Source organism: Equus przewalskii, chromosome 5 (assembly GCF_037783145.1).
Source record: "Equus przewalskii isolate Varuska chromosome 5, EquPr2, whole genome shotgun sequence".
In the NCBI taxonomy this organism is placed as follows: Eukaryota; Metazoa; Chordata; class Mammalia; order Perissodactyla; family Equidae; genus Equus; species Equus przewalskii.
In genome coordinates, this window is record NC_091835.1 from 84747442 (window position 1) to 84775422 (window position 27981).

At 45.1% G+C, this 27981-nt stretch overlaps 1 protein-coding gene across 4 annotated transcripts; it reads left to right on the plus strand.

The window, feature by feature from the left end:
- Positions 1-3910: 3910 nt before the first annotated feature.
- On the plus strand, positions 3911-27642 carry MDM2 (MDM2 proto-oncogene). Of its 4 annotated transcripts, none has more exons than XM_070622015.1 (11): positions 3911-4110; positions 5279-5363; positions 8078-8152; positions 10600-10733; positions 12725-12774; positions 15364-15431; positions 15559-15655; positions 18863-19023; positions 22770-22925; positions 23575-23652; positions 25316-27642. In XM_070622015.1, exons 2-11 carry the CDS (start codon positions 5283-5285, stop codon positions 25889-25891), a joined length of 1476 nt encoding a protein of 491 aa, XP_070478116.1. In that variant the 5' UTR covers positions 3911-4110; positions 5279-5282; the 3' UTR covers positions 25892-27642. The 4 variants fall into 4 exon arrangements, with proteins under 4 accessions (XP_070478116.1, XP_070478117.1, XP_008529685.1 ...); XM_070622016.1 differs by lacking the exon at positions 3911-4110 and adding an exon at positions 4569-4732; XM_008531383.2 differs by lacking the exon at positions 3911-4110 and adding an exon at positions 4877-5151.
- The last annotated feature ends 339 nt before the right edge of the window (positions 27643-27981 follow it).

Genomic DNA, 27981 nt, shown 5'->3' on the forward strand with positions numbered 1-27981 from the left:
TGTCTTTTTTATGGCTGAGTGCTATTCCATTGTATATATACCACATCTTCTTTATCTACTCATCAGTCTATGGGCACTTGGGTTGTTTCCACATCTTGGCTATTGTGAATAATGCTGCAACGAACATAGGGGTGCATAAATCTCTTTGTATTGTTGATTTCCTGTTTTCTGGATAAATACCCAGTAGTGGGATAGCTGGATCATATGGTATTTCTATTCTTGATTTTTTGAGAAATCTCTATACTGTTTTCCATAGTGGGTGCATCAGTTTGCATTCCCACCAGCAGTGTATGAGGGTTCCCTTTAAAAGCATTTTTAGGGGCTGGCCTGTGGCCGAATGTTTAAGTTTGTGCACTCCACTTCAGCTGCCCAGGGATTCACCGGTTCAGATTCTGGGCATGGACATGGCACTGCTCATCGACCCATGAGGCAGTGTCCCACATAGCATAACCAGAAGGACCTACGACTAGAATATACAACTATGTACTTTGGAGAGAAGTAGGAAAAAAAAAAAAAGATTGGTAACAGATGTTAGCTCAGGTGCCAATCTTTTAAAACAAAAATTCTTGAAAAAAAATAAAAGCATTTTTATTAAAGTCAGGAATATGGCAAGCATGCCCACATAAAATAATACTTGTTCTAATGGTTATAAGACAAGAAAATGATATGATATTAGAAAGAAAGAGACAAACTGATGACTTTTACAGATGGTATTGTTATTCACATAGAAATTCAAGAGCATCTGCTGAAAAACTAATAAGTATTTATGAAGCAAAATGCAGCTGTATTTCTGGCTATACGATCACAAGATACAAAAATCAATAATTCTCCCTGGTGTCAGAAATAACTAAATAGAAATAAAATAGAAAAAAGATATAATTTACGATAGCAATAAAAATTATCAATTACCTCAGGAAACAAACTAGCCAAAGGGCCAAGCCCCGTGGCACAGCGGTTAAGTTCCCACATTCCACTTTGGCCACCTGGGGTTCGCCAGTTCGGATCCAGGGCGTGGACCTACACACTGCTTGTCAAGCCATGCTGTGGCAGGCATCCCACATATAAAGTAGAGGAAGATTTGCAAGGATGTTAGCTCAGGGCCAGTCTTCCTCAGCAAAAAGAGGAGGATTGGCGGCAGATGTTAGCTCAGGGCTAATCTTCCTCAAAAAACCCCCACAAACAACAACTAGCCAAAGATACAAGAGCCCTATGGAGAACATGATAAAACATTATTAAAGGATGTAATGGGAGACTGAAAACAGTGGAACCATATGTCATGTTCTTGTCTGGGAAGAATCCAGACTGAAAAGATGTCAAATTAATCTATTAACCCAATGCAATTTGAATCCAAATCCCAATAGGATTCTTTTTTATAACTTAGACCAACTGATTCTAAAAGTGACATTGAAGATGAGCCAAAACGATACTGAGAAAGATGAGGAGAGCTTTCTGTGTTAGATATTGAAGCTCATTACTAGCGGCATACCCTGTGGCCCAGTGGTTCCTCTTGTATGTATGTGGCCCACTGTACATACTGTCTGTGGATTCACACACTTATAACTGATGTATAAAAACAGGGGCTCAGTGCACATACATCAGACTGATCATTATGACTGCCTCCAGGAGGGAGGGAATGGGATTAAGAATGACAACAGGGGAATTTAAACTTTTTTTTAATGTTCTATTTTTTTAAACATATCTGGAGCAGAAATGACAATGTGAATTCTAGGCAGTGGTTACATTGGAGATGAATTGTTCTGTGAATGCTTCTGCATACTTTAAACTTGTCAAAATAAACAAAAAATTCGTTAATTCTCAAAATAGAAACAAAAAGCTTGTATTTACATTCACTGTTTGCTGGGATTTTGCTTTTTAAGTAACACTATTCATCTCCAGATGTTTGGAAAGATATATGGAATTTGAACTACTTTTGTAATTTTAGACGGCCTCATAAATATTGTGAAAATTTCAGCATTCTAAATACTGTTTCTGAGATAAATCTTGTTTATTTTTCACCACTCTTTAAAGATTAGTCAGCTGTCACTAGTAAATGCAAGTGTGAAGTGGCCCTTGGACCTGGATAAAAGTCTACTCTGGATGTGTTTGCAGGGTTTAGGTCCCAAGGAATACAAAGATGCTCAAGGGATCTCCATCCCTTGGAAAGGAGGGTGTTGAGAAAATTACTGCTAAAAATTAAGCAGAAGTTTGCCCCCAGGAAAGCCTCAAGAAAGCCCAAGGGCAGAGTGACACAGGAAAACAACAGCTGGTCTGCATTTTTTTCTTGATGATAAAGTCACAAACAACAGGAACTGTTTTTAGAGTGAGCAGGTCCAGTGTGTTTTTCTCATTCCTCATTTTTTTTTACTTTCTGCTGGATTCGGTGTTGTTACTTGAGTCCTCTGTTGTTGTTTTTTTTGCTGAGGAAGATTAGCCCTGAGCTAACACCTGTGCCAACCATCCTCTATTTTTTATGTGGGATGCGGACACAACATGGCTGAGGAATGGTGTAGGTCCACGCCCAGAACCGAACCCACAAACTCAGATGCTGAAGTGGAGCACGCGAACTTAGCTGCTAGGCCACGGGGCAGCCCAAGTCCTCTGGTTTTTGAGACACCATTATGTGGGCCTGTGTTGGTTGGCCTCTGGTCATTCCTCCTTCTTTGCTGTTTCCATCCCTGCTGCCTTATTCCAGACCAGTCCCTTCTCTCCTTCCAGGAAGTCATCAGCTCTCAAGTGGTGAGCCGGTCATCCCCTCAAAAGCCCTGTCTCCAGCCTGAGCTTCAGGTCGGCGTTTCCTACCACCGAACTCTTCCTTCTGTGTTGCCTCATTCAAAGCTCAGCAACCACCCAGCTTTTCACTTCCTCCAAACGTTTTCTCAGCAGTATCATCATTCTCTTTGGGCAGAAGTTCAGAGTCATCCTCCCAGGTTCTATGACAGCAGGATATGACTGTCTTGTTCACTACCTGGGGTCTCGGGCAGTGCTTGGTACACACAGTAAGTTTTCAGTCAAACTGGTTTCCTGAAAGACAGAGTACTCCCTCATCCACCTCTCCCCCAGCACTGCAAAGCCCCTGTGTCAAGCCCACGCCCGCCAGAAACTGCACTATATTTATCTGATAAAGATGGGTTTTTTTTTAAAGCCAAAACAAATCCCTGAAGATAATAATGTTAGCAATTAAATCACTTGAGTGACCACTATGTTTAAGGAAGATTCCTTCCTTTTTTTTTTTTAAGATTGGCCCTGACCAGAAGCAATCTTTTTTCTTTCTTCTTCTCCCGAAAGCCCCCCAGTACACAGTCGTATATTCTAGTTGTAGGTTCCTCTGACTGTACCGTGTGGGACGCAGCCTCAGCGTGGCCTCATGAGCCGTGCCACGTCCGCGCCCAGGATCTGAACCAGCGAAACCCTGGGCCGCCCAAGCGGAGCGCGGGAATTTAACCACCCGGCCACGGGGCGGCCTTAGGGAGCCTCCTTTCTAGTAGGCTAGGGAGTGGGAGAACGGGAAGATACAACTTTATAAAAAAGGACAAGAAACTGATCTCTTCCGAGCAAATAAGAACGTGTTCTTTGCAATGATTGTGCTGTTTGGGTTGAGTCAACTCAATTGTCACGTCCTCGTTCATTTTTGAGATCGCCACGCCTATGTGCCAAAAGGGGGAAGTAGGCGAGTGCCTAATACATAAATACATATTTTTAATGGCACTCAATGCCTATGTTATATACACAAACGAACCCAAACACTCTGAAAGCGTACAGCGAAAAGTGGCGGCTCTTCTTCCACCCCCACCCCCCCCCCGCCGCTTCTAACGGTAACCGCCAGAAGACTTCTGTTCCTCCATCTGGAACATCTGTAGGCATGCGTTGTACTATTTTTAATCATACTATTTAAAAAACAAGTCTTGAAATAGCTCATTTTGCGTACAACTCCGACGGCTGGCGGTGCGGGCTTCACAGATCGCACAGCTGTGAATTTTGCTTTCTTTTTCCGCGGCGGCTGAGACGCGCGCTCGCCCGCAGTTCCCACCGCGGTCGGGAGGCGCAGGAACAAGAAGGGCAAACACAGCGCAGCCAGCGAGGAAGGCCCGGCCCCCGGGCGGAGGAGGGGCGGTGCGCGGAGGGGGGATGCGGGGGGCGGTGCGCGGAGGGGGGATGCGGGGGGCGGTGCGCGGAGGGGGAGATACGGGTGGCGGTGCGTGGAGGGGGGCTGCGAGGGGCGGTGCGCGGAGGGGGGATGCGGGGGGCGGTGCGCGGAGGGGCGGTGCGCGGAGGGGGCATGCGAGGGGAGATGCGCGGACGGGGGATGCGGAGGGGCGGGATGCGAGGGGCGGGATGCGAGGGGCGGTGCGTGGACGGGGGATGCGGAGGGGCGGTGCGCGGCCGGGGGATGAGGGCGGGCCCGGGACCCCTCCCCGAAACCTCCCCGGCCCGGCCCGGCCCGGCCCGCCCCGCGCCCCCATTGGCCGAGGCGGCTTCCGGCGCGCTCCCGGGCGGGGCGGGGCGGGCGCGCGCAGGGCGGAGGCGGCGCACCGGGCGGAGGGCGGGCGCGCGGCCGGCGGAGCGGAGGTGGGGGGCGCGCGCCGCCGAGCCCGGGGCCGCCGAGCGCCCGTGAGCGGGCCGCGTGCGCCGCGGGACCTCCTCCGGGACGAGCGAGCGGCCGGCGGGCCGGGGCGATGGCGGCCGAGGCCCCGCGCGCCGGGGGCCCGCGCGCGCCGTGAGGACGCCCGGCCCGGTGAGGACGCGCGGCCCGTTGGGCCCGCGCCTTTGTGCGGCGCGTGGCGGGGCGCGGGCACGTGGGAGGGTCCGTCCGCAGGAGGCGGTGCCGTCGCGGGGGCGGGGCCTCGGGCCCGGCTGGGGGCTCCGGGCCGGGGGCGCGGGGCGGGGTCCGGGGCGCGGGCGTCCCGCGGGCCCCCGGCGTGACAGGTGCCTGTGGGTGCCCGCGTGGGCGCGCGGGCGGGGCGGGTCCGCGCGGTTGACTCAGCGCTTCCCCGGGCCGGTCAAGTTCGGACACGTTCCGCGGGCGCGGCCGGAGCTAAGCCCCGGCTTGTCTCCAGCGGGGCCATTTAAACGGCGCCCGCCCAGCTGGCCGCGCTGGCCGCCCGAGATAGGTCCCCGCGCTCCGGGGTAGAGCCCTGACCCCGTACCGGCCAGGTAAGGACCCGCCTGCAGGTGGCTTTGGGTGTCATCGAGGCTGTGTCTCCTCGCTGTGTGGTTTGGTCTTTTGACAGATGCTTGATCATTTCGAGTTTTTATCGTGTGGTTTTTTTCCTGCTCTTAGGCAGATGTGCAATACCAACATGTCTGTGTCCACTGATGGTGCAGTAAGCACCGCGCAGATCCCAGCTGCGGAGCAGGAGACCCTGGTTGGTATTTCTGTCTCAAGCGTAACGTTTACGGATAATTTATTTGATGAGCCGATCAACTAAATTCCATAGACCCCAACTCTAGCATGACTCTCAGTGACGTTGTATGTACTAAATTCTCCCACTCTGTGTGGAGTAAAAGTTGACTGTGACAATCAGTGTTTACTTTCTTAGAGCTTTCCCGCACTGGATTTGAAAGTAAGTTCATTACATTCTTACGGTGGATGCTGAAGTTGTGTTTATTATATGACTAATTTGTGTTTCTGTTTTGATCTGTCAGTATTTAACTTTTTAAATAGTTTCTAAAAGTCGCAAAAGTAATTCATGCTTGGAAATATTTTAGACGTTACAGAAATGTGTAAAGTAAAAGCTGAAAATTCCAGGCTTCTTTTTCCACCATGTTTCCTTTTAGATCTCGCTGTGTACATGCCACATATATGCGCGTGTGACCTTTAGTCTGTGTCATCTGTCCTGCTAAAATAGGATTAAAGTAGAGGTGATCAGCAAATAGCATCTATGTCAATATAAAATCAGAATTCTTTTTGATGGCTTCATAGTACTTCATAGCCTTGGTCTACCATTTTTTAAGTTTATGCCTTTACTGATAAATTTTTTTAATTGCCTTTAGTTTTTGAGTCTTACAAATACTGCTCTTTTGTGCATGCATTCTAACACAAGTGTTAAGTGAGCATTTCTGTAAGAAATATTTTATACAAGTGAAACTCCTGGGTCCTAAACTATACACATATTTGATTGCTGCTGCTAACTTGCTCACCAAGAGATTGTACTAACATTGAATCTTCTGTTTTTTAAATTGCCATTTTTTTGGTAAAAGGTACTCTGTCGTTGTTAAAATTTGTATTTCCCTAATCTCTGGTGAGGTTGAGTATCTTGTTTGTTAAATCATTTGTTCTGGGGTTTGCCTGGTCTTTTCTGTCCACTTTTCTGTTGGTTTTAGTGTATTTTTCTGAATAATTTGTAGTAATCTCTGCATTTCTAGCGTATTTAACTTTTATCATTTACACATATTGGGTTTAACTTTCATCATGTTGTCTTTTTCCTGTTGAGAATGTTCTTTTGAAGTCAAATTTGTTGGCTTTTGAATTTTGTAGCATGAAGATCGTGCTTTGGAAGAACTCTCCCATCACAAGATTATGCACACATGTTACTATATTCTCTTCTAGTTTAAAAAATTTTTACATCTAGATCTTTGTTCATCTGCAGTTTCTCTTTTTGTTCTTGAGTGTAAGATTAAGAATGATGCTCTTTTATAGCAGTTTCCTTACTAATGCATGTCTTTTAAGTGTTAATAAAAAACTAATGGCTTTCATTGCTGATTTTTACTTTGTTTCATGTGGTTTGAAGTTAATATAGCATATATAAAATTTTAGGAGAAAAAAGTATCTTTTCTGAGAGAGTTCATTCTTTAGTTTGAAAGTAAAGCGCGTATGTAAGCACATGAAAAATGTGTGATTGGAACAATTAATGATTCCGTACTACACTTATTGTGTATTTTAAATTTGCAGTTATTAAATATTGTTGTGTTGATTAGTTGGAAATAGGTCATTTTTCTTAAATCTAATTTTGAGAGTTAGATCCCAAACTGGGATGCTGTCGGATTTCAGTTAGACAAAGGACAGGAGTACCTCGAGAGGCCCAGAGGCACCGTCCTGACGGGCGGCGGGCTGTGAAGATCCTTGAGTGTGAAGAGTCCGATAGAGCAGCAGATAGGAGGAGAGGAGCACATCGTGTCCCTCCCGCTTCCTGGTTATTTCTTAATCCCACTTGCAAAGCCTCTAGATCAGGGTCAGGCACACCACAGCCTGTGGGCCGAATTTGGCCTGCTGCCTGTTTTTGTAAATAAAGTTTTATTCAAATACAGCCAAGCCCATTGGTTTCCATATTACCTATGCCTCTGAGTCAGACCATCTGGCAGGGAAAGCTTAAAATATTTACTCTCTGGCACTTCACAGGAAAAATTGACCCCCTGATCTACTTGGCTGGCTCCTTGAATAGAGGTCATGTTGTACTTGTCATTGTTTTGCAATATCTGGCACTGTCTGGTGCATGGTAGGAGCTCCATAAATGTCAAGTAGATACTTGAAATGCAGACCAACTAAGGCAGCAGTATATCGTAGGAAGAAAATGCTGACCTGTCGCTGACAGATGTGAGTTACACTCTCAGATCTGCTTTTCATTATCCTCGTCAGCTTGGGTTAGTTATTTAAGTTCCCCATCTTCAGGAACCTAATCCGTAGAAAGAAAAGATTGGTAAAAGAACCCACCCTAAAGGTTTATTCTTTTCCCTTGGATTTTGTAACTTAGCTTACAGTAAGTTCATTGGAGTATTCCTCTTATGGCTGACTTTGTAGGGTAGTCAGCAGATGATAGAAATAGCTGGAGGAAGAAGCATTTTCACTGTGTTGGTGTGGGTACTGTTTTTGATTACAGCTGATGATACTTGAGGGTTCTTTGCAGAATAATCAGATCCCAGCATTTTTTCCAAGGCCCCCCGACAGTCGTTGGCATTTGGTTTATATAGTCTGTTACATTTAGGGGAAACATGAGGACTTATTTTGTGAGGTCTGACCTTTGAGCTTGTTAAACATAGTGCCTGCTGCCTTTTTTGGAATTGTTTATGGACGTTTTTGTTAGGGGCCTTGTAGTTCTGGAATAATTTTGGAAGTATAATAGCAACTTCTTGTTCTTTGCAGGTTAGACCAAAGCCATTGCTTCTGAAGTTGTTGAAGTCTGTCGGTGCACAAAAGGACACTTATACTATGAAAGAGGTGAGCTGACCCAAGAGTGAACGAGATAACCGATGTCTTACTAGTTATAATTAGCCCTGGGGAGAAACTGGCCACACAGGATCGTCAGTAAGCAGCTGTATTAAGTATTGTGGTCATTTGGACTATAATTTGAAGCTAAAAATTCTAATGATACTTGAATTGCGTTTCTCAGCTAGGGACTGAGAGGCAGCGGGAAGCTTTGCAGGGTTGTTAGCCATTTTGTGCTGTGGACCCACTTGGCAGACTGGTAATTCCTTCTCAGAACCATGTTTTTAAACTCATGAACTAAAATATATAGAATTACATAGGAAGCAAATTATATTAAAATAGTTATCAAAATAGTAAATGAGATTGGGATATGTGCTTTTTTATTAACACATTAAATGATGAGATTTAGCAGTTGATCTAATAGCTATGATTTTGAAGTAGTGAGGAGTATAATCGATAGTTCGAGATGTTAACTCCAAGCATAGTATGATATGAAAACAATTGTGATTTTTATTGACAGAATCACAGATATTGCTAATACTTTGTGGTTTGTTGCCTATATTCACAATTGAAGGAAAAGCTAAATTTCAGTTAAAAGTTAGTGAAAATAAAGATAGAAATTTTTTTCCATCCAAATTAATGGACCCCCTGAATTCTATCCAAGGACTTCTTGGGCATCCATGGATCCCAGGTTAAGAGCTTCTGCACTAGAGTGCGTGGGTACAGTGTACTGATCTTTCTGGGCAGAGGTGAGCTGCTTCGTGGAGACGTGTTCTGTTTAATGGATACACTTCAATGTATTGTTCTCTAGCTTTAAATTTGTGCACAGAAGCGTGACTTTCACTGAGAGATTGGGTCATCTTAGGTGAAATTTCAGTGTGATTGAAATGTGCCTCTTTCCCATCTCTCCCACTTAGTTTACGGGGCTCAGGTTGCTTAAAACACTAAAGTCCCTTACCTACATCAGGATAGTGGGGCAGGAAGAGATGCCAGACCCTTTTCCTTTTCAGGCACTCTTTTTTTAAATTTTTAAATTTTTTATTTTTTTGAGGTAAATTACCCCTGAGCTAACATCTGCCGCCAATCCTCCTTTTTTTGGTGAGGAAGACTGGCCCTGAGCTAACATCCATGCCCATCTTCCTCTCCTTTATGCGTGGGACACCTGCCACAGCATGGCTTGACAAGCGGTGCGTAGGTCCACACCCGGGGTCCGAATTGGTGAACCCTGGGCCGCTGAATTGGAGCATGTGAACTTTGCTGTGCCCCTGGGCTGGCCCCTGTTCAGGCACGCTTTTATAAACTTCCCTATGGGCTGTTTGGTAGGAGTCTAGGTTCTCTTCCCGCTTCTGCCAGCCGTCTCCAGTCCATAGTTGTGGAGGAGTATTCGTTTACTCTGCACCCTGCCAGCCTGTCACGTGATTAGACAGTGCTTGCAGGGAAGTGTCAGGGTAAATTATGTTTTTAGGGCTGTTAACCTGGGTTTGACCTTATTATTATAAAAGCAATTAAGGAAACAAACAAGTATGGATTTAGTAGCAGATAGAAACGGATCGAGGCCGTCACAGCGAGCTTGGATGCTTAGCCAAGCCCTGTAACAGCAGTGTGGATGTTGTCTGGTGCAGGTTTCAGTTGTGGGATGTTAGTTCTGAGACGCTGGGAGAGTGATGCCAGCTAGTATGGGGTAGTAGAGAGAACTTTGGACTAGGCGTCAGAAGGCTGAGTCAGTTTCCTTATTCCTAATATGGTGATAATAGTTCAATGAAATAACAGAAGAATGGGACAGCACTTGTAAAAGTGTACCATACGTGTTTAGGTGGTTGTTGGTGGGTGTGTGTGTGGAAGTCTTAGAATGTATTGCTGACATCTTTGTCTCAGTGGGGCATACAGAGTGTAAATTAACTGTAAATACATGATTCGGGGTCATTATTGATTGTTTGTGGTTGTATGATTGTATTGATACTTTTGAGGGCTTATTTCATTCACTGAATTCTCCCAGAATGTTAGGTAGATGTGATTGGTCATTTTCCTGTCTTCCTTGTCTGTGGTGACCTCACAGGCTGTGTGGTGTCCGGGATCTTTACTAAATGACTCCGGTCACTGCTGTATTCTGGTTGATGTTTCTGATTCTGTAACTTTTTATCACTATCAGTGGTTTTGCATTTTTCTGCTTTCTCCCTTCTTTCTAACGTGTCGCACCTAGATAGTATCTGGACAGAGTTAAAGTCTGCCAAAAAAAGAGACGCATTTTAAGGTTTGAGTAAATCTGAGAAGCAGTGTCTCTACGTCCATCACACTGAAAAGATTTCAGAGCAGCTTTTTCTGCGCGCAGGACGGTGGTTATTCTGAGTGCTTGTGGACGCGGTTGCTGTTGAACCCTCTTCCGATAAATGAGATATTACTGAATGTATTTGAAACTAACTTTTTTTCTTCAGCGCTCGGAAATCGTGTCTGTGTTTCAGGTGATCTTCTACCTTGGCCAGTATATCATGACTAAGCGGCTGTACGATGAGAGGCAGCAGCACATGGTGTACTGCTCCAACGATCTGCTGGGGGACCTGTTCGGCGTGCCCAGCTTCTCTGTGAAAGAACACAGGTGCGCTCCTCAGCCTAGTCCACTCTGAAGGCCAGCCGGCACACGCTTCGGTTCACCCCACCCTCACTCCCTGGGGCAGAGAAGAATTGTGACTGTATACGTAAGAGGAGCTGAAATTTAATTTCTTAGCAATATAGCATGTTGCTTGAGACTCTGAGTCCTGGAGTCTTGGAAAGCTGGGTTTGAGACCTAGCTCAGTCATTCACTAGCTGTGTGACGAGGCCAACTGACTTGCCCTCTCTAAACCTCAGTTTCCCCTGTTTGTAAAGTAGGGGTAATATAAATACTTCATGTGGAGGTCATGAAGAGACGTCGTGTGGAAAGCGTAGTGTCTGGCACAGAAAGCACTTGCATGTTAGTTACTGCATATTAAAAATGTTATTGCCGTCACTTGCAAGGACAGTCTGTATACCACCCTGCGGGTGAGGCCTCAGTTACCGTGGAGACCACTCTGTCATATACCTTGATGGCCTCAGTCAGCTGAGTTTTCCTACTGGGAACTGAAGACTGTTTCTCTGTCATTCTTACCTCACATTTGAGTTCCTGTCCCGTTTGGTTTGGTGCGGTCAGTCTGTGTGGAGCCTTAACACGTATCTTAATGAACGGGGTGAGTGCTTTTCACCTGAAGCAGGTAACTAGACTCTACTAGTCTTTAATGCCCAGTAACGTTACAGCTAAAAAGATGGTCGTTAAATGGGGTATTTTTCACTGTCACACAACTGTGTTATTATAAACATAATACATATTCATTATTGAGCATTAGGAAAAGACAGAAAGCTAAGAATAGGAAAAAAAATGACCATAGTTTGTCATTGAAAGGTATTTTTACTCATCATTTTTATATTATGTCCAGATGTATGTTTTAACCTATTTGTTATCATACTATATTTAATTTCATCTTGCTTCTTAATTTAACATATAAGCATCTTTCCGTTTATAAACCACTTCTGTTTAATATTTAGTTATCGTTTTACACTGACCTTGGGATGTAAGCTCTAATTTTGTAAATTTACCGAATAACTGTCTCTGTGACTTGCGCCGTTTGAGTACTGAATCTTCTGATAGGTTTGGAGGCGTGGGTTCTGGTGCTGAAAGCGCAGTGTTAGGATTACCTTTCACTGCGCTCTGACGTAACTGGGGAAGTTCTGGCGCGGACAGAGCCCCTGCAGAGGAGCGTCGCACAGGGAGCTGCAGCTTCAGCCCCGAGGGTGAAAAGAAATGCTTGGGGTTCGCACTTTCCCCTTAACCTTCAAATCTGTGACCAGTAAACATTCTCTAAAATCATTAGTTTAAAAAAGAAAGAAAGAAAAATGTGCTCTGACGTGAGTGAGCTCCGGAGTGAGAGCTGTCGGCCTGCACGGCTCTCGGCCCCTGAGGGGGAGGTTTGTTTATTTCGTTCTTTGCCTTCCTCGATTTCTAGAACAGTGACAGGTCCATAGTAGGTTCTCAGACTGTATTTATTAAATGAATAGATACTGCTTTATCTGTTAATAAATTTTAAGGTCAAGAAAGAAAACCCATTAGATGACTGGTCCAAGGTCGGTGAAATTCAGAATTATAGTCAAGTTCCTATAGTGGGTCTTGCATAACCCGCTACTATTGTAGGCAATCTGCTTCTAAGCACAGCTAGAAAATTTCTTTTCTGTTTGAAAATAAGTATATTAACCTGCTTCCTGTGTTCACACCCATTTTCTGGGGTCTTTGGTAAAGTCCAAACAAGGCAAGCTTCAGGAAATGGAGATGTGAGGTCTTTCAGCCGGAGACACCTTGATGATTATTAAAAGCAGCTGTCTGTCATCGTCGTGCAACTAACGATGCTGCTTTCTAGGCCTGGAAGCTTGCCAGGGATATAATTTTAATGCAGTGATTTGAAATTTGGTTTGTGTGCGATAGTTCATACTAATAGGCATTTAAAAGTTGGGTTAAGTCCAGTTTAATAGATTTTTATTTTAAAATGTACATCTGTTGTTTTGTTTTTTTCTCCCTCCAAGGAAAATATATACGATGATCTACAGAAACTTGGTGGTCGTCAATCAGCCGGGTGAGTTAACTGTGAAAACCGTGAAAGTAGAAACGCGTTGTAAAGATCTCTGTGCATGCGCAGTCCTTTTATAATTGTGCTTCTCTTTAAAAGTTGCTTTAGTTATGTATTTAATTATAATAAAAGTGTGATAAATTTAACAGGAAGAAATAGGAATGAACTAAAACAATGTCATATTGAGGTTCAAATGCAGATTTGCAATATGTAAAGTTAAGTATCCTCTTACATCAGTTTAAGTCTTGGGATATCAGAGTTGGAATTTGTTTTGGAAGGTAGATGATTTCAGAAGCTCCTGCTTAGTCAAGATGTGCTCGAACCTTGGAACAGGATTGGAAGGCTCTGGGAAGTGATGTGGGTACTAGGTAGGACCAGGTGAAAGGATGGGTCCTCTCTGTTTTTCATAATGGATAGAACTTTGTTACCAAGTTATTTAGGTAAGTGGCATTTTACTTCCCTGCCTTTAGACCTCTGGGTCTTAACTGGTTGTTTTTGGGTCACATGTCCCTTTGATAATCTCATGAAGGCGCTGGGCTCTCATTCCAGAAAGATACGCATGAGTAAGTACAGCGGTGTCCTGGTGAGTGTTTAACAGCCGCTTCTCCGGGGAAAAGCCCCGATGTGTGGTGGTTGCTGATTGCCCTGCTCTGAGTCCGCCCGCCATGGCCTTTTCAGAGCGCAGACGGGGTGTGGGAAGCGCTGCGCACGGGCTGCTGTGCGCGCCGGTGGGAGCCGGCTCCAACACCACAGGCGGCTTTCCTACGCCTGAGAACTGTCCTCAGAAGCGTGTTTACTTCCCAGAACCACCTGACCCCTCCTGTGTGCTCCCCCATTCCGTACTTAGACTGCGTTGCTCTCTTTGTTACACTCACACGTTTACGTTTCTGATCCTGTGTCCTGTTCAGGTTGGCCTTCTGCATCACACAGGACAGAGTTTTGTTCATGTGGTGTTTAGTAAATGTGTTGAACTGAACACTTATTCTTCCAAAGTTAGGATTTAAGACCCAGAAAAGGCCATCACCAACTTATCTCAGAACAGAAGTAATTAGTAGGCTGGTGACTTGATATTTTATTGTTTTACAAAGCTGTTTATGAACCAAATGAAGGCAAGTAAATAGTATCTGTAATAGTATTTTCACTTTTCTGAATATTATACCTGCTGTATTCATTCATTTGTTTAAACCTTGGTAGATTACTAGGACAATGATATTAATGGGATGGTAACCTGTGGGTTACTCACGTTATCTCCATTCTGAGTTTGTTTCAGTTTCAGGCTAGTAGAGTGAACTTCAGAACTCCTGTGTCAGTGTTCTCAGCCTTGTCCCACCTAGCGCTTCCTTTCTGTCACATCTCCTTTATAATACTAAGGCAAAATATAACCTACCCATATGTACAACTTAAAGTTGGTGTAATACCTCACCCATAATACAAAGAAGAAATAAACTGTTAGGAGAATGTGTATAATTGCAGAATGTTAGTGCCCAAGCCTGACTTCACTGTTAAGACGAAGATGTTTTGGGGGGAGTAGTAGAGGGTGTTTGGTGATGACCTTTGGGAGTCGTATACATCCCAGGTCTGAAGCCTTGAGTTTGGAGCTTCAGCTCTCTACATCCAACTACCCACTCTAACTGCCTGCTTATGAGTTTCATCCTCTCCAGTTCATTGTCTTCCCACCCACATCTCTTCGTCTTCTGAATTTCGCTCTTGGTGAATGGTGCCACCCATTTGTCCTCCCCAGGTAGAATCTTGGAGTCCTTCTTGACTCCTTCCTCCACTGCCGTAGATCTCAGACACCAGGTCTCGTTGGTTTCCCCCTTGTCATTTCTCTGGACTGAGCTGTTGTCCACGCCTGCTCTAGGCTTTAGTTCCTCTCGTTTGTCTCTGCGGTCACTGTCGGATACGGGTTTCCCTGGCTCTGCTCTCTTTCCTGTTTTGCCAGAGTGATTTGTCACTCTTCTGCTGAAAATGACCATTTACGAGTTCCTTGTTGTTCTTGGATGAAATACTTGCTGTGAAGCAGCAAGTCCGTTTTATCTCTCGGATGAAACCTTTTCATTGGTGAGTGGCTGCGACAGTGCCGTGCGGAAGATTCTCAATATCGGCTGGGAAGAATGCAGAGAGGCGGGCTTGAGTGCTGCCTGTGGACATGTTTGTGCTGTTCAGCAGCACACACGGGATCCTTGCTGGTCCTGCTTACATTCCAGTGGTAAAGAACTGCCTGCAGTGCACTTCTGGATGCCGTCTTCACACGGCGTCCCTCCTTCTGCAGCGGCCTTTCCTGGGCCTCCTGCTGCACGTTCTCCTGCACACCCTTTCCCGATTCCTCCTTCCTTAGAACTGTCTCTGCCAAATAACCCTTGCTCCATCTCTCCACGAAGTTATCTTATGATAATTCCGTTGTTTATTCTACTTTATAATTACTCTCGTGTATCTTCTATATTAACATGGAACTGTCTTGCACAGGTGGCACCTGGGAGACACGTTTACTGTTGTTGACACGTCCAGTTGTGTAAGGAGTTTCTCCTGGACTGATGTCTGTGGAGCAGCCCTTTCTTTCTTAGTTGGTGATTCTTTGTTTTTATTTTCTATCAGAACCATCAGATTCAGGCACATCTGTGAGTGAAAACAGTTGTCCCCTTGAAGGTGGGAGTGATCAAAAGGTAATCTTGAAATGAACTCAGTCAGCTGTGATGTTTCTTGAAAATTGGAAAAATTATTTCAAACAAAGAATCTTCAGCTTCCTGGTGTTACAGGTTAAGTTGTGTTCTCCCTTTCCTGAATGCTTAGGCCGCTGTGCAGGAGCTGCAGGAAGAGAAGCCGTCGTCTTCGGCTTTGGTGTCTAGGCCGCCCACGTCATCTAGGAGGAGAGCCATCAGTGAGACGGGTATGAGCGCTGGCACTCTGAGTTTGTTTGCTCAGGAAATTGGCGGCTTAATGACCTTGTGCTTTTTTGGTTTAGATGAATGAATTTCTGAGTTTCTGTCATTCTCATTTTTATATGACTTATCTGGTTTAAAAATTGCTTTCTTAGCAGCATTTTTCTGATTGACTGCAGCAGGCACGGTTGACTGTGCCCCCTGGATTTCGTCATTAGCCAACGCCATTGTTCAGGATGGGAGAGGCCAAGGATGTAAACTGTATCTCAGTCGTTATTCTCAGTCATCTTAGCAATTAAAATATTGTGTTGTTTCTCATAAATGGTAAAACATAACAATGAGTTTAAAAACAGAGAAAGTAAATAGTGTCTTAGAAGTGAAGACGAGGAAAAGAAAATAGCTGAGAGCATTTTTGCAGAGAAAAGGCAGCGGGGGAGGCCGTTGCCTGGTCAGAAGTCGTAATCCCCAAGACGGTGTGATCCAGGTGAGGACGTGCGCAGCAGGCCCTGAGCCCGGATCCGGAAACCCGGCCAGAGTCTGTGCGTGAGGTCAGAGGGCAGAAGCTGTCTTCGTGGGACTCAACAAATGGTTGATAATTTGGGAAAAAAATCAAGTTATGTTTGTACCCTATACCAAGATGAATTCCCAATGAGTTTAAAAGATAGATGAAAAAAATTACAACAAATTTGAAAGATATTCACTTTAAATTTGACAGTGTTAATATCTTTATTACATAAAAAGTTCCCAAAAGTCACTAAGAAAAATATCAAAAATTTGAAAAGGTAAAAAAACAAAACCCAAAACACCAAGAGGTATTTCATAGTAAATACAAATGACTAATAAGTTTGAGGGTGGATATTAGCGATTTAGCTTTGTGGATAATGAAAAATGCAGAAAAGTGTCTTTTCTGGTCTATAAATTAGCAAAGGTAAGTTTTTGTACTGATCCTTGCTGACGTGTCTTGGCACTGACACACTGATGGTGTGCCACTTAGTTTAAATTGGTTAAACCTTTGGACTTTAGAAAGGCTTGCGTTCTTACCATTGCCCCAGTAGCTCCATTCTTGGAATCTATCCTAGGGGTATGATCAGAAATGCAAAGATTCTATGTAGAGGTATTAATTATGAGATTTAAAAAAAAATTTTTTTTTTTTAAAGATTGGCATCTGAGCTAACATCTGTTGCCAGTATATTTTTTTCCTCCTCCTTCTCCCCAAATCCCCCCAGTACATAGCTGTATATTCTCCTTGTGAGTGCCTCTGGTTGTGCTATGTGGAACACCGCCTCAGCATGGCCTGATGAGTGGTGCCATGTCCGCGCCCAGGATCCGAACCAGCGAAACCCTGGGCTGCTGAAGCCAAGCGGGGAACTTAACCACTCGGCCACAGCGCCGGCCCCTATGACATTGTTGGTAACTGGAAATACCTGTGGTGATGAGGATGTCCTCCGTCTGCTCCAGGCTGTGGCCGTCCCCTGCCTGGACCACGGCAGCAGCTTCTGCCCTTCTGTTCCTTCACACAGTCCCCAGAGAGACGGCGAAAGGGGAATGAGACCCTGTCACTTCCCCACGTAGCTACTTTGGTCACTTACCTTTGACCTTCAGTTAAACTCACTCTTTTTCCTGGGTCTGCGAGGCCCTGACCTGCCTGCAGCCTGCTTTGGGGCCTCTCCTCTACCTCCAGTGTCTCTGCTGCACTGCTTGCTTTGGTTCCTCCCATCTTCCTGCTTTAGGGCCATTTGCACACAGTTTTTTTTTATGCCAGGAGCTCTTCTACCTCCACTTTGCAAGACCAGCTCCTCGTTTTTCTGTTTTTACTTAAATATGACCTTCTTGGAGAAGCTGTTTCTAACCACCCAGAAAAGCAATCCTTTCTTGTTATTTTATTTAATTTTTTTTTGGTGAGAAAGATTCGCCCTGAGCTAATATCCATTGCCAATCTTCCTCTTTTTTTGCTTGAGGAAGATTGTCCCTGAGCTAACATCTGTGCCAGTTTTCCTCTCTTTTATATGTGGGATGCCTCCACAGCATGGCCGATGAGTGGAGTGTGTCTGTGCCTGGGATCCGAACCCGGGAACCCTGAAGTGGGGCACACGGAACTTTAACCACTCAGCCACAGGGTGGCCCCCGTTTTCTTGTTATTCTTTGCCCTAGCACCCTGCTGTTTCCTACACAGCACTTGTAGCTCATAAATGTGTATTTCAGTTGCTTTGACGTTTGAATGTAAACTTCCTCTGGTGGCCAGAATGATGGCTGACTTCACGTTTGTAGTTCCGCGGCCTGGCGCTGTGCCCGACAGGAAGCAGGTGCTCAGATATGTGGACTGAGCGGTTCAATTACGATGGACCATACATGGACCTATGTCATGGACACCATATTCTGCAGCCATTAAAGATAATGTAGAAGAACATTTCAGAGAAAATAATCCAGAAATTGTATATATATGTACGTATATTTGTAGTGTGTGTTTCAAATATTTTTTTAAAAAAGGAAATAAACTGAAAAAGCCACTGGAAAATTACTACACTAAAATGTCTATAGTAGTTTTCTCTCAATGGTAGCATTACAGAAGTTTACATTTTGTTTTTTTTCTATTTTTTTAAGATTTCTACAGTGAGTAATATAATTCTTTAATAATCAGAAAAACCCCAAGTGTTATTTTTAATGGAGGTGAGACATAGCAGTAGCGGGGTGTGGGCTTCTGTCCGATGTCACTCAGCCCAGACCGCCTGTTCCTATGGGGAGTACAAGCCCGGTGAGGGACTTCTCTCGGGGCCTTTGATCATTGATTTTGATTCCTGTTGAAAATACAGGGTAGGTACTGAGGAAATTTGAAAGATTAAGAATACCTTCTAAGTAAATTAAGCATTTTTGGTTATTTTCAGGAGAAAAATCTTATATCCTAAAGTTTGACTTTGACAGACAAATCCTATATTGTTTAGTTAATGAAAGCTCTAGATGAATTAAATTGTGAGTTAAAGGAGATAAAGTTCTGAAAGAAGCTTAAAAAGCTTTTGGAAATAGAGTGTTCTGCTGTAACTCTCAGACAGGCGGATTCCGTACAATAGTGTTGACTTTTGAAACCCTAGGACTTCACTATTTTTCTCTGTTTATTTCATTGAAACTGAATTTCAGTAGAAATAGGTACTCATGACAGTTCAATTTCTAAGTAAATCACAGTATAGCCATTGGACTAACTCGTTTCCTTGCACATCCAGAAGAAAACTCCGACGAGTTGCCTGGTGAGCGGCAGAGGAAGCGCCACAAGTCCGACAGCGTCTCGCTGTCCTTCGACGAGGGCCTCGCGCTGTGTGTCATCCGGGAGATCTGCTGTGACGGCGGCAGCAGCAGCGAGTCAGCCGGGACGCCGTCCGATCCGGTAACCTCCTCGTTTTAAGTCAAACGGGACTCCTGGCTTTGCAATCCAGCTCTGCCGTGCTGGGGAGCATTCAGATAGCGAGCGCGTGTGTGGCGTGCGGTTGCTGCTGTACACCGGGGAATTTCTGTCCAGTGAAACTGCTCTCGCTCTCCCCCAACCCCAGGTGTGGGGAGAAGGGTGGAAGGTAGTGGAGTTGCACTGGGGTATGTTGGCAAAATTAGGACCAACATGAATAGTTATTAATGTCACCTTCCGTGTTGGAGAAGCTTGTGGGCCACTGCGCCAGTGGTAAAGTCAGATAAACTGGAGTATAGAGTAGTCTGAGAATTTAGAAGTTTTACTTTTTAAAAAATAAGGAACAAAAATGAAAATTTGGTTCAGTTAGGTGTCTAGGGACCTAAGGCAAAGCTGTCTTGAATATTTAGAGTAGAAGCATCTTTTTTGTTCCAGCTGTCGGGAGCATGCCAGCGCAGTCTGCGGTTCCCACGTGCCCACGTAGGTCGAGACATCACGGAAGGTCTGTGCGCTCAGGCTGTGACATACGGGTCATTGTCGCACGGATCGCGGGCGAGAGCTGTGGTTCCTGATTGTCGGATACAAAATTCCAAAGTATTAGCCAGGAGTAAAATTCATAAGAGATCTCACTGAAGTTTGGTAAAACAGTGTTTGCTAACAAGAATGCTCGACAAATGGGATATTTTCCTTCTTGTCATTCAGTGTGTCTTTGACACGTCACTAAATCGGGAACCTTTATTTGAGCTGTGGCCGTGTCTCCTGGTCATTATGGGAGATATTAGTGGTCATTCCTAGTTCTCTAGAAGATGGAAGGACTGAACCCGCTGTGACAGTGACCTGCTCTCACTTTTCCTGTATCCTTGTCCCGTCTTGTGTTTACCGGCTTCTCCAGAGCAGGGACTTGCGGAGGCAGAGGTGCCGCGTCAGCGTTGGTGGAGCTGGTCCCTGGATTGGCCACTAGAGGGCATGACGGGCTCCGAGAACAAGTTCTCCCTTCAGGAGATGCTCTAAGGTCTCCTGGAGGCCCGGCCCCGTTTGCGGTAGAGACAGAGGGGTAGTCGGGGCAGACAGAGTCCCTGCCCGCGTGGAGAGAGATCATCAACAGTCAGACAAGCAACTAAAACATTTAATAAATGCTATGAAAAAAATACAGGTTCTTGAGAGCAAATACGTCTGATGTGAGAATTGAATCCAGTTAAAGAAAACTTGACATGTACACAAACTTGACGTGTGGATAATTTTATTTCTTGCAAATGGTTTAAATAGAACTGCTCTGCCCCGTTAGACTCAGTCTTTGACAGAGCTGTTTCAGAATCCTCGCTGAATGGTCTTGGCTGTCCTGGTTCTTGCGTTCTGCCTGGGGCGCTGCTGTGTTATCAAAGCAACGCAGAGGCTATTTCCTTTTTTTTTTTGTTAGTCCTCTCCTACACTCTCTTCTAAAAATCCTATCTAGTAAAAATCTGCTGTTTTTCGGGCTCCGTCCCCAGTCATTAAAGCTTTTGTAGGGCCCATTTTTTTTCTTCGTTTTAGCCTCCCTCATGTCATGTCGTCACTCAGTGTCATCGTTCGCCACTGTGAAGGGAGCTGAAGCCACGTGCTTTCGCCTCCATCTCTTCTTTCTTTTGGGTTCAATAAATTAGGGAACTGAGGCTATTTTCTAGGCCCTAAACTGGGCAGTTTACATGATATATATTACTTTATCATCTCAGCAGCCTCAAACTCTTCAGATGGGAAAACTGAGACTTGAGAGTTTCAAATAACTCAAGATCCTGTAACTAATAATTGTCACAATTGGAATTCAGACAAAACCAGGCATTTCTGACTTCAAAATTTAAGATATTTCCAGATTAAGGCTGTCTGATGCTTTTTAAATATATAATATTTAAAAGTTTCTAGGTTGTTCTTTTTTGAACATTAGCCAAAACTTTTTAAAAGCAACTTTTAATACTTGCTTTCTTCATAGTACCCTAGATGAGGGGTGGGCAAACTTTCTGTAAAGGGCCAGATAGTGACTGTTTTGGGCTTTGCAGGCCATGTGGTCTCTGGTGCAGCTGCTCAGCTCTGTTGTGTTAGGCTGGAGCAGCCCTGGACAGCTGGTGCATGGGTGGGCGTGGCTGTGGCTGTAAACCCATATTCATAAAAATAGATGGGTGGTGGGCCATTGTTTGCCCACCCTGCCATAGAAGATGCTTTTTTTTCTTTCTTTTTTTTTTTGAGGAACATTAGCCCTGAGTTAACGTCTGCCAACAGTCCTCCTCTTTTTTGCTGAGGAAGACTGGCCCTGAGCTAACATCCGTGCCCATCTTCCTCTGCTTTATATGTGGGACACCTGCCCCAGCATGACTTGACAAGTGGCGTGTAGATCTACACCAGGAATCTGAACGGGCAAGCCCCGGGCCACCAAAGCAGAACGTGTGGACGTAACCGCTGCGCCACTGGGCTGGCCCAGAAGATGCTTTCTGAGACTTACCTTTTCTTGTGACTTACCTCTTCATTTTAGACTTAGTGCACTGAAGACTAGTTAATTGAAGTACCCAGTTTGTTGGGTTGCTTTCTTAGAGGTGTTTCCAGCTAGACTTGTGATGTTAACCTGGTTGTTGATAGAGCCCTGTGAGGCCCCAGGGCTGCGGTGTGGCTGCTGCTACTGCTGTGCTGACATTGCTGTAAAAAACAGGTTTTTGATCTCAGTGGTTATAAAATAATACGCTTTGTTGTTGTTTTTATAAATGATGGAACTCTTAGAGTGCATTCAGTCCAGATTCCTGTCATGGGGGAGGGGCTGCGGCCTTCACAGGTGAAAGATGTCCGAGGTGGAACAGCCTCTTAGTGGCAAGTCCAGAGTAAGACGGTATGTGTCCTGACTCCCAGACCACTGTCCTTTCTGTATGCCAGCCTTCTGCTTTGTCACATGTCCCTGCCCCAGCCCCCGACAGCAGTATCGTGGGACTGAAGGTCTTATTAGGTTCTCAGACTGTTAACTAAAGTCCTAAAATGAGGCGTCACAGGAGCAGTTACAGAATTTTAAAAATAAATTTTAGAAAATTATGTCTAAAAGCTCTTCTGAAGAAATTATTCTCAAAGTTTATTTGAAAACATAAAGCTCAGAATTACTGTGCGTGTTGTAGCTTCTGGCATTCTTCTGATCTGAAGATAGAAAGATGACTGAGACATGGTCTTAACTCTTGAAGTGTGTATAGTTCAGATAAGAAACATGCATGCAAAGTAATGTTTTGCATAATTTTTGTGAAAAGATATGCTGTTCAATAATACCGTCTAAGTGGTCAGGATCATTGAAGGGGGAAGAGCTGTTTTCACTATGGGATTGACAGAGACTTCGGCAGAAAAGCGTGAGCAGGACTTAGAAACTGTCCGGTTGTTCCAGTCAGAGAGGGAAAGGGAGGGAATCGAGGTGCCAGGTTTGGTTTGGGGAACCATCTAGATCTGGCTGCTGGTCGATATTTATTGGGGGGAGCGAGTGTCTCCTGGACAGAAGACGAAGGCGCTAACGTCGTCGCACCGTATGAGCCTTGACTGCCAAGGGGCTTCAACCCTTTCCGTTAGTGGTGGCGTTTTGAACAGGGAATGACGTTACCGTGGCAGTGCCCCCGAATCGTGGTCTGGTGTCGGCGGAGGCTGGCTCTGAGGGAGTTGGGGCACACTGGGGAGTTGGGGAGCCCTTACGGAGGCCAGCGGGTCGTGCACGTTAAGTTGCTTTTCCTTCCGGATTTCAGGATCTGGATGCTGGCGTCAGTGAACGCTCAGGTGACTGGTTGGATCAGGATTCCGTTTCAGACCAGTTCAGTGTGGAATTTGAAGTGGAGTCGCTCGATTCGGAAGATTACAGCCTCAGCGAGGAGGGGCAGGAGCCCTCGGATGACGATGACGAGGTAGGCTTTTCCTCTCTGTTCCAAAGTCATTAAATGTTTTTCACGTTCACTGACTGATGAGATTGAAACAATAGTGTATTCGGATTGCGCTGGAAATCTTGGGCTCTTGATTTGTTCAAACTAGAATATTGTTCTGTGGATTTGAGGCTTCTGTGGTTCCTTGTTGTCTGACTTATGTTCTTACGAGCGCTAATGCCAAGAAGTCAGTAGGCCTTAATGAGCATTCTTATAATAGGCTGCTCATTTTTAAAAACATTTAATTCAGTTCCCCTCATTTAATATTAATTTACTTTTTATAAAAGTAAAGTGTGTGCCTGGTTAGAGTCACACAGCACCTCCAGACCTGTTTCTGGAGGTGACACCTTCAGCGTTCCCCGCTGCTTCACTGTCACTCAATACCTCCATATTTATAGAATAAAAATACTCGTACTGAATTTTTTCTTCATTTGTGTACACATCCTGTCTGCTGCCTTTTTACCATGTGCGAGAGGATGTCACTGTCCTCTACACTCACGCGTTCCACTGGACTTCTGTTTCAGAATTTCTCACATGTGGGAACATACGCTGTGGTTTAGGACTTTCCACTAAGAAGCTTTCCTGGTTGAAGAAAAAAGGTGATGAATTGATGCCAATGGGTTTATTTTATTAGGTATATCGAGTGACTGTGTATCAGGCAGAGGAGAGCGATACAGATTCATTTGAAGAAGATCCTGAAATCTCCTTAGCTGTAAGTATACATCTGCTTTTTTAAGGAATCAAAAAATAACATGAGGTCGAGGTTGGAAAAAGAGGCCTAGCCTACTTTCTGACGTGAGGTAATTTTTATAAAGTTAAATCTTTTTAAAGTTTTAATGATTTAAAGCATTCTTGTTCCTTTATTTGCTGCGTTGGCATCTGTTGTTACATGTTTTCGGGTTTTTCTGTGCTGGAATTTGAACTTTTAAAGAACTTTTATGGAACATTTCCGGTATGTATAGCAGAGAGGGTGGTGTCGTGCCTGTCCAGGGTGCTTAGCACCCAGCTCTGACAGCTCCCAACATTTGCCAGCCGCATCAAACAGAAACATTTGTTCCACTGATGTGTATTAGAGAATGTGGTAGGATTTGCCATTAAAGAAATCAGGAATTAAACATTTATATTTCATGCCTTATTGGGTTCCTGAGGTTTTGGAAGTTTTTTTTAACTGAATATTATTGCTTTCACTTTTGTTCTTAATACTGCCTTGTATTATATTTGAATAGGAAATCTCATTTTTCTTTTCCGAGTTGGAAACATTTATTAATTATCCAAATGCAAGAAAAGAAGTTGAAAATGTAAAATTATTTTGCTATATTTGAAAATAATTCAAGTAACTAGTTGACTCATCTGATGTCAGGTTGAGTGAAATGTTTAGGCCTCAGATCTTGAAGTTGTTGGACTCGAGGAAGCACGTCCGCCCCGCCCCCCCCCCCCCCCCCCAAATTTCAAGACCTTTGCCTTTCATTTTATCGGTTAGTAGAAACCTCCCTTGGGAACATGGAATAACCAAGTGGGAGAATGAACTCTCTCCATCCTTACTGCTCACGTCTCACGTCATTTGTCAGACAGTTTAAAAAGAGTTACATTATTTGTGCAAGAGAAGCCCCTTGTGGCAAGTTCTACGTGTCCAGTGTCCTCAGGCAAGACCCGTGCCTCAGTTAAGGCAGGTAGATGAGGACATGTTCAGAAAGGAGGCAGGGCATGGGAGGCTGTCCAGATTGCATGGTGGGAAGGTTGGGGAGTAGGCAGTGGGGTGAGGAAGCAGCAGGGAGCGGTTACAGAGACAGGAACACAAGAAGGATGGACTGTGAAGGGTGTGCATTTTAGAAAGTGACAGAGATGACAGATTTGAGCTGGCAGTGATGGCTGAGAAGAATGTCTTAGCACTTCCTTTGTGGAGGAAGTTAGGGAGCACTGGCTTGAGCCCTGGTTCAGAGCACTTCTTAGGGAGTCTCCGTTGGTGGCAGGTTGGGCGGTAGTTCCGTCTAGACTGATGGGGTGGGCTCTGGGCGCAGTCCTGTGGGACCCCGTCAGGCTGGAGTGGGTACAGGCCTTGTCACCAAGGAGGAGATCCCATAGCACTTGCTTCCATTAAATGAACCAGCACCATGTGTGTTCTCAAATAGTCACGGCATAGATACGTGACCAAGATCACGGCGAGTACACGTTTGGTTTTAGGGTTCTTCAGCATGGTTTGGCTGAAAAAAAAATGTACTTACAACCTTATACTTGAGGAAAGACTGTTTGAGATAAAACATGAAATGCTGAAAATTGAGCTGTGTGATGCATGGTACCTGAGACGTCGGAGGTGCTAGTGCTGCTGTGACTAGGTCCCCGAGGGCGCGGAGACTCACTGTCTTGTTTCCTTGAAGGACTACTGGAAGTGCACTTCCTGCGGCGAGACGAACCCCCCGCTGCCGTCACACTGCAGCAGGTGCTGGGCCCTTCGTGAGAGCTGGCTTCCTGAAGGCAAAGCAAAGGCCCCTGGGAGCGGGAGCGGGATCGTGGCCCCGGAAGGCTCCGGCCCCGGGGAGGAGGGCGTTGATGTCCCCGACTGCAGGAAGACCGAGGGGGGCCATCCCAGGGAAGCGTGCACTGAGGATGACGACGCTGCTGCCGCCCAGGCATCCCAGTCCCAGGAGAGTGAGGGCTGCTCCCAGCCGCCAGCTTCCACCAGCGGGGCTCACAGCAGCCAGGAAGGCCCCGGCGAGCTGGAGAGGGAAGACGCACCCGACAAGGAGGAAAGCGTGGAGGCCAGCCTGCCCCTCAACGCCACTGAGCCGTGTGTGATTTGCCAAGGTCGACCAAAGAATGGGTGCATCGTCCACGGCAAAACAGGGCACCTCATGGCGTGCTTCACGTGCGCGAAGAAGCTGAAGAGGAGGAACAAGCCGTGCCCCGTGTGCAGGCAGCCCATTCAGATGATCGTGCTGACCTACTTCCCCTAGCGGGGCTGGCCCTGAAAAGTAGACTTACACAGTTCTAACTGTGTAGCCCGAAGCATTTAGACATGAAATTCATTTTTATTTTTTTACATATATCAAAGTGGGGACCTATCTTGGTGCATGTAGATTTCTTCTCTGCAGTGTAATTTACCTGTCTTAGCAGGGGGAATAGAGAATATTTACTTCCTTTTAGGAAAATTTCACTTCTGTTTATATTTTATATTTGGGTTTTAATGTAAGTTGAGTTAGATATATAGCTCATCATTTACCCCACCCCTATTTTAAATAATTTCCACTTTCTCTTAAATGAGCAGGAGCCAATCCTTAGAAAATATAAGTAGGACATTTAAACGTAATTTATTTAGTGCCTCTCATGTAAGGAGAAAAAGTTATTATGAAAGATAATATTTAAATTTTACATGCTCTTAAACCTTCTGATCCTTAGTTACTCTTTCAGAGCCTCTTAAAATACTCTGGCACACGAAGAAGGAATTAGTAGTTATATTTGGTGCTATGTAAGCAGAGAGGTGCTCCACCCTCTGGGGGATGGTCAGGGCTGGGTGGGGAGGGTGGTGTCAGTTGAGAAGTCTTTGAGAGCAGCCCTCATGTACCTAAGACTGAATTTTTTTAAGCCCCCCCCCCCCCCCCCCCCGGTGCAGCTTGCAATTATGCTCCAGGTCTGACTTTGCCACACCTCTTTGCAGGATTAGTGCAATCTCTTGTTTCCCCTGTGAGGAAAACCATTCTGAGACACTTTGAAGAATGCTCTCGGGCCGGGGCCCAGGGTTCCTGGGAGTTCCCTGGGTTTCAAACCTTTGCTTAAGGCCACTTGTAGAAACCACTGAATTCACGAAGAATAACCCAGAAGTTTAGGAAACAGGAGGACTGCCTGTTTTTTAAACTAGCTGGAAGTGTTGTAGCTTTTCTCCAGATGGTGCAGAAACGCTGCACTACTTTGTTTCAAGAATGACGGGATCGCAACACAGGCTTCTAAAATAGCCCTCGAACTCACAGACTAACATCTTCATTTATCTTTAAGTATGAATCTTCAGCAAAAGAGCAAAAATAACCACTTTGACTTAAGGTCCCAGTATCTTCCTCCCATATGTGACATACTCGGGGGAGGACAGTACAATCAGCTGAGCTCTAAGTTTAGAACAGAACTGCACGGTACTGCTGCACAGCACGGTGTGTTAAGCTGTGAAGACAGACTGCACACGCGGGACTTCCCTTGTGCACGTGTGTGGGTTGGGCCTCAGCGGGTGGTCCTCACATACAGGGAAGTGTTATTAATTTGGGACTTACAATACTTCAGCAAGAACTGAAGGATCCTTTCTGAGGAGAGTTGATAGACATGTACATTCAGGGTATGTCATGCAGTCATTATGCTACTCACAAAACATTTGGGCCACCCTGGGGCCGAGTGGTTAAGTTCGCGTGCTCCGCTTTGGCGGCCCAGGGTTTCGCCGGTTTGGATCCTGGGCGCGGACCTGGCACCGCTCATCAGGCCACGCTGAGGTGGCATCCCACATAGGGGCAGAGGCAGGCACAACTAGAATATACAGCTATATACTGGGGGACTTTGGGGAGAAGAAGAAGAAGAAAGAAAACCATGCAAGTGTGTGCGGATAGCATCTCATTCAGCATGTCTATCCATACTAATATAGCTTTGATTGTCTAAATTTTTAGGTTTAGTATACATATATTATTTATTAATTTACAAATAAACAATTTATTAAATGTTTGATTAAGAATTGTTTCAAGAATGTGATTATTGGATCTTACAGTTTTTTCCTAACAGTGAGTTTTGTTAAAATAGAAATTGTATTTGAATATCATCTATTTAGGTAATCAAAGGTATAAGTCTGAATATGCTGCTTTTTTGGGAATGGTCGTGTCTGCCCACTTTGGAGGTCCACGTATCAATGGGCAGTGGGATGCCGTCGGAATCTCCAAGGCACTAAGACCAGCCTGAGAGAATGATGTTAGATGCGGCAGGGCCACGAAATGCTGCTTCCTCCGTGTCCTGTTCACGTGTGTTACCACGTGGCAGGTTGGCTTCAGCGGTTTTTCCACAAGTTTTAGGGAACCTT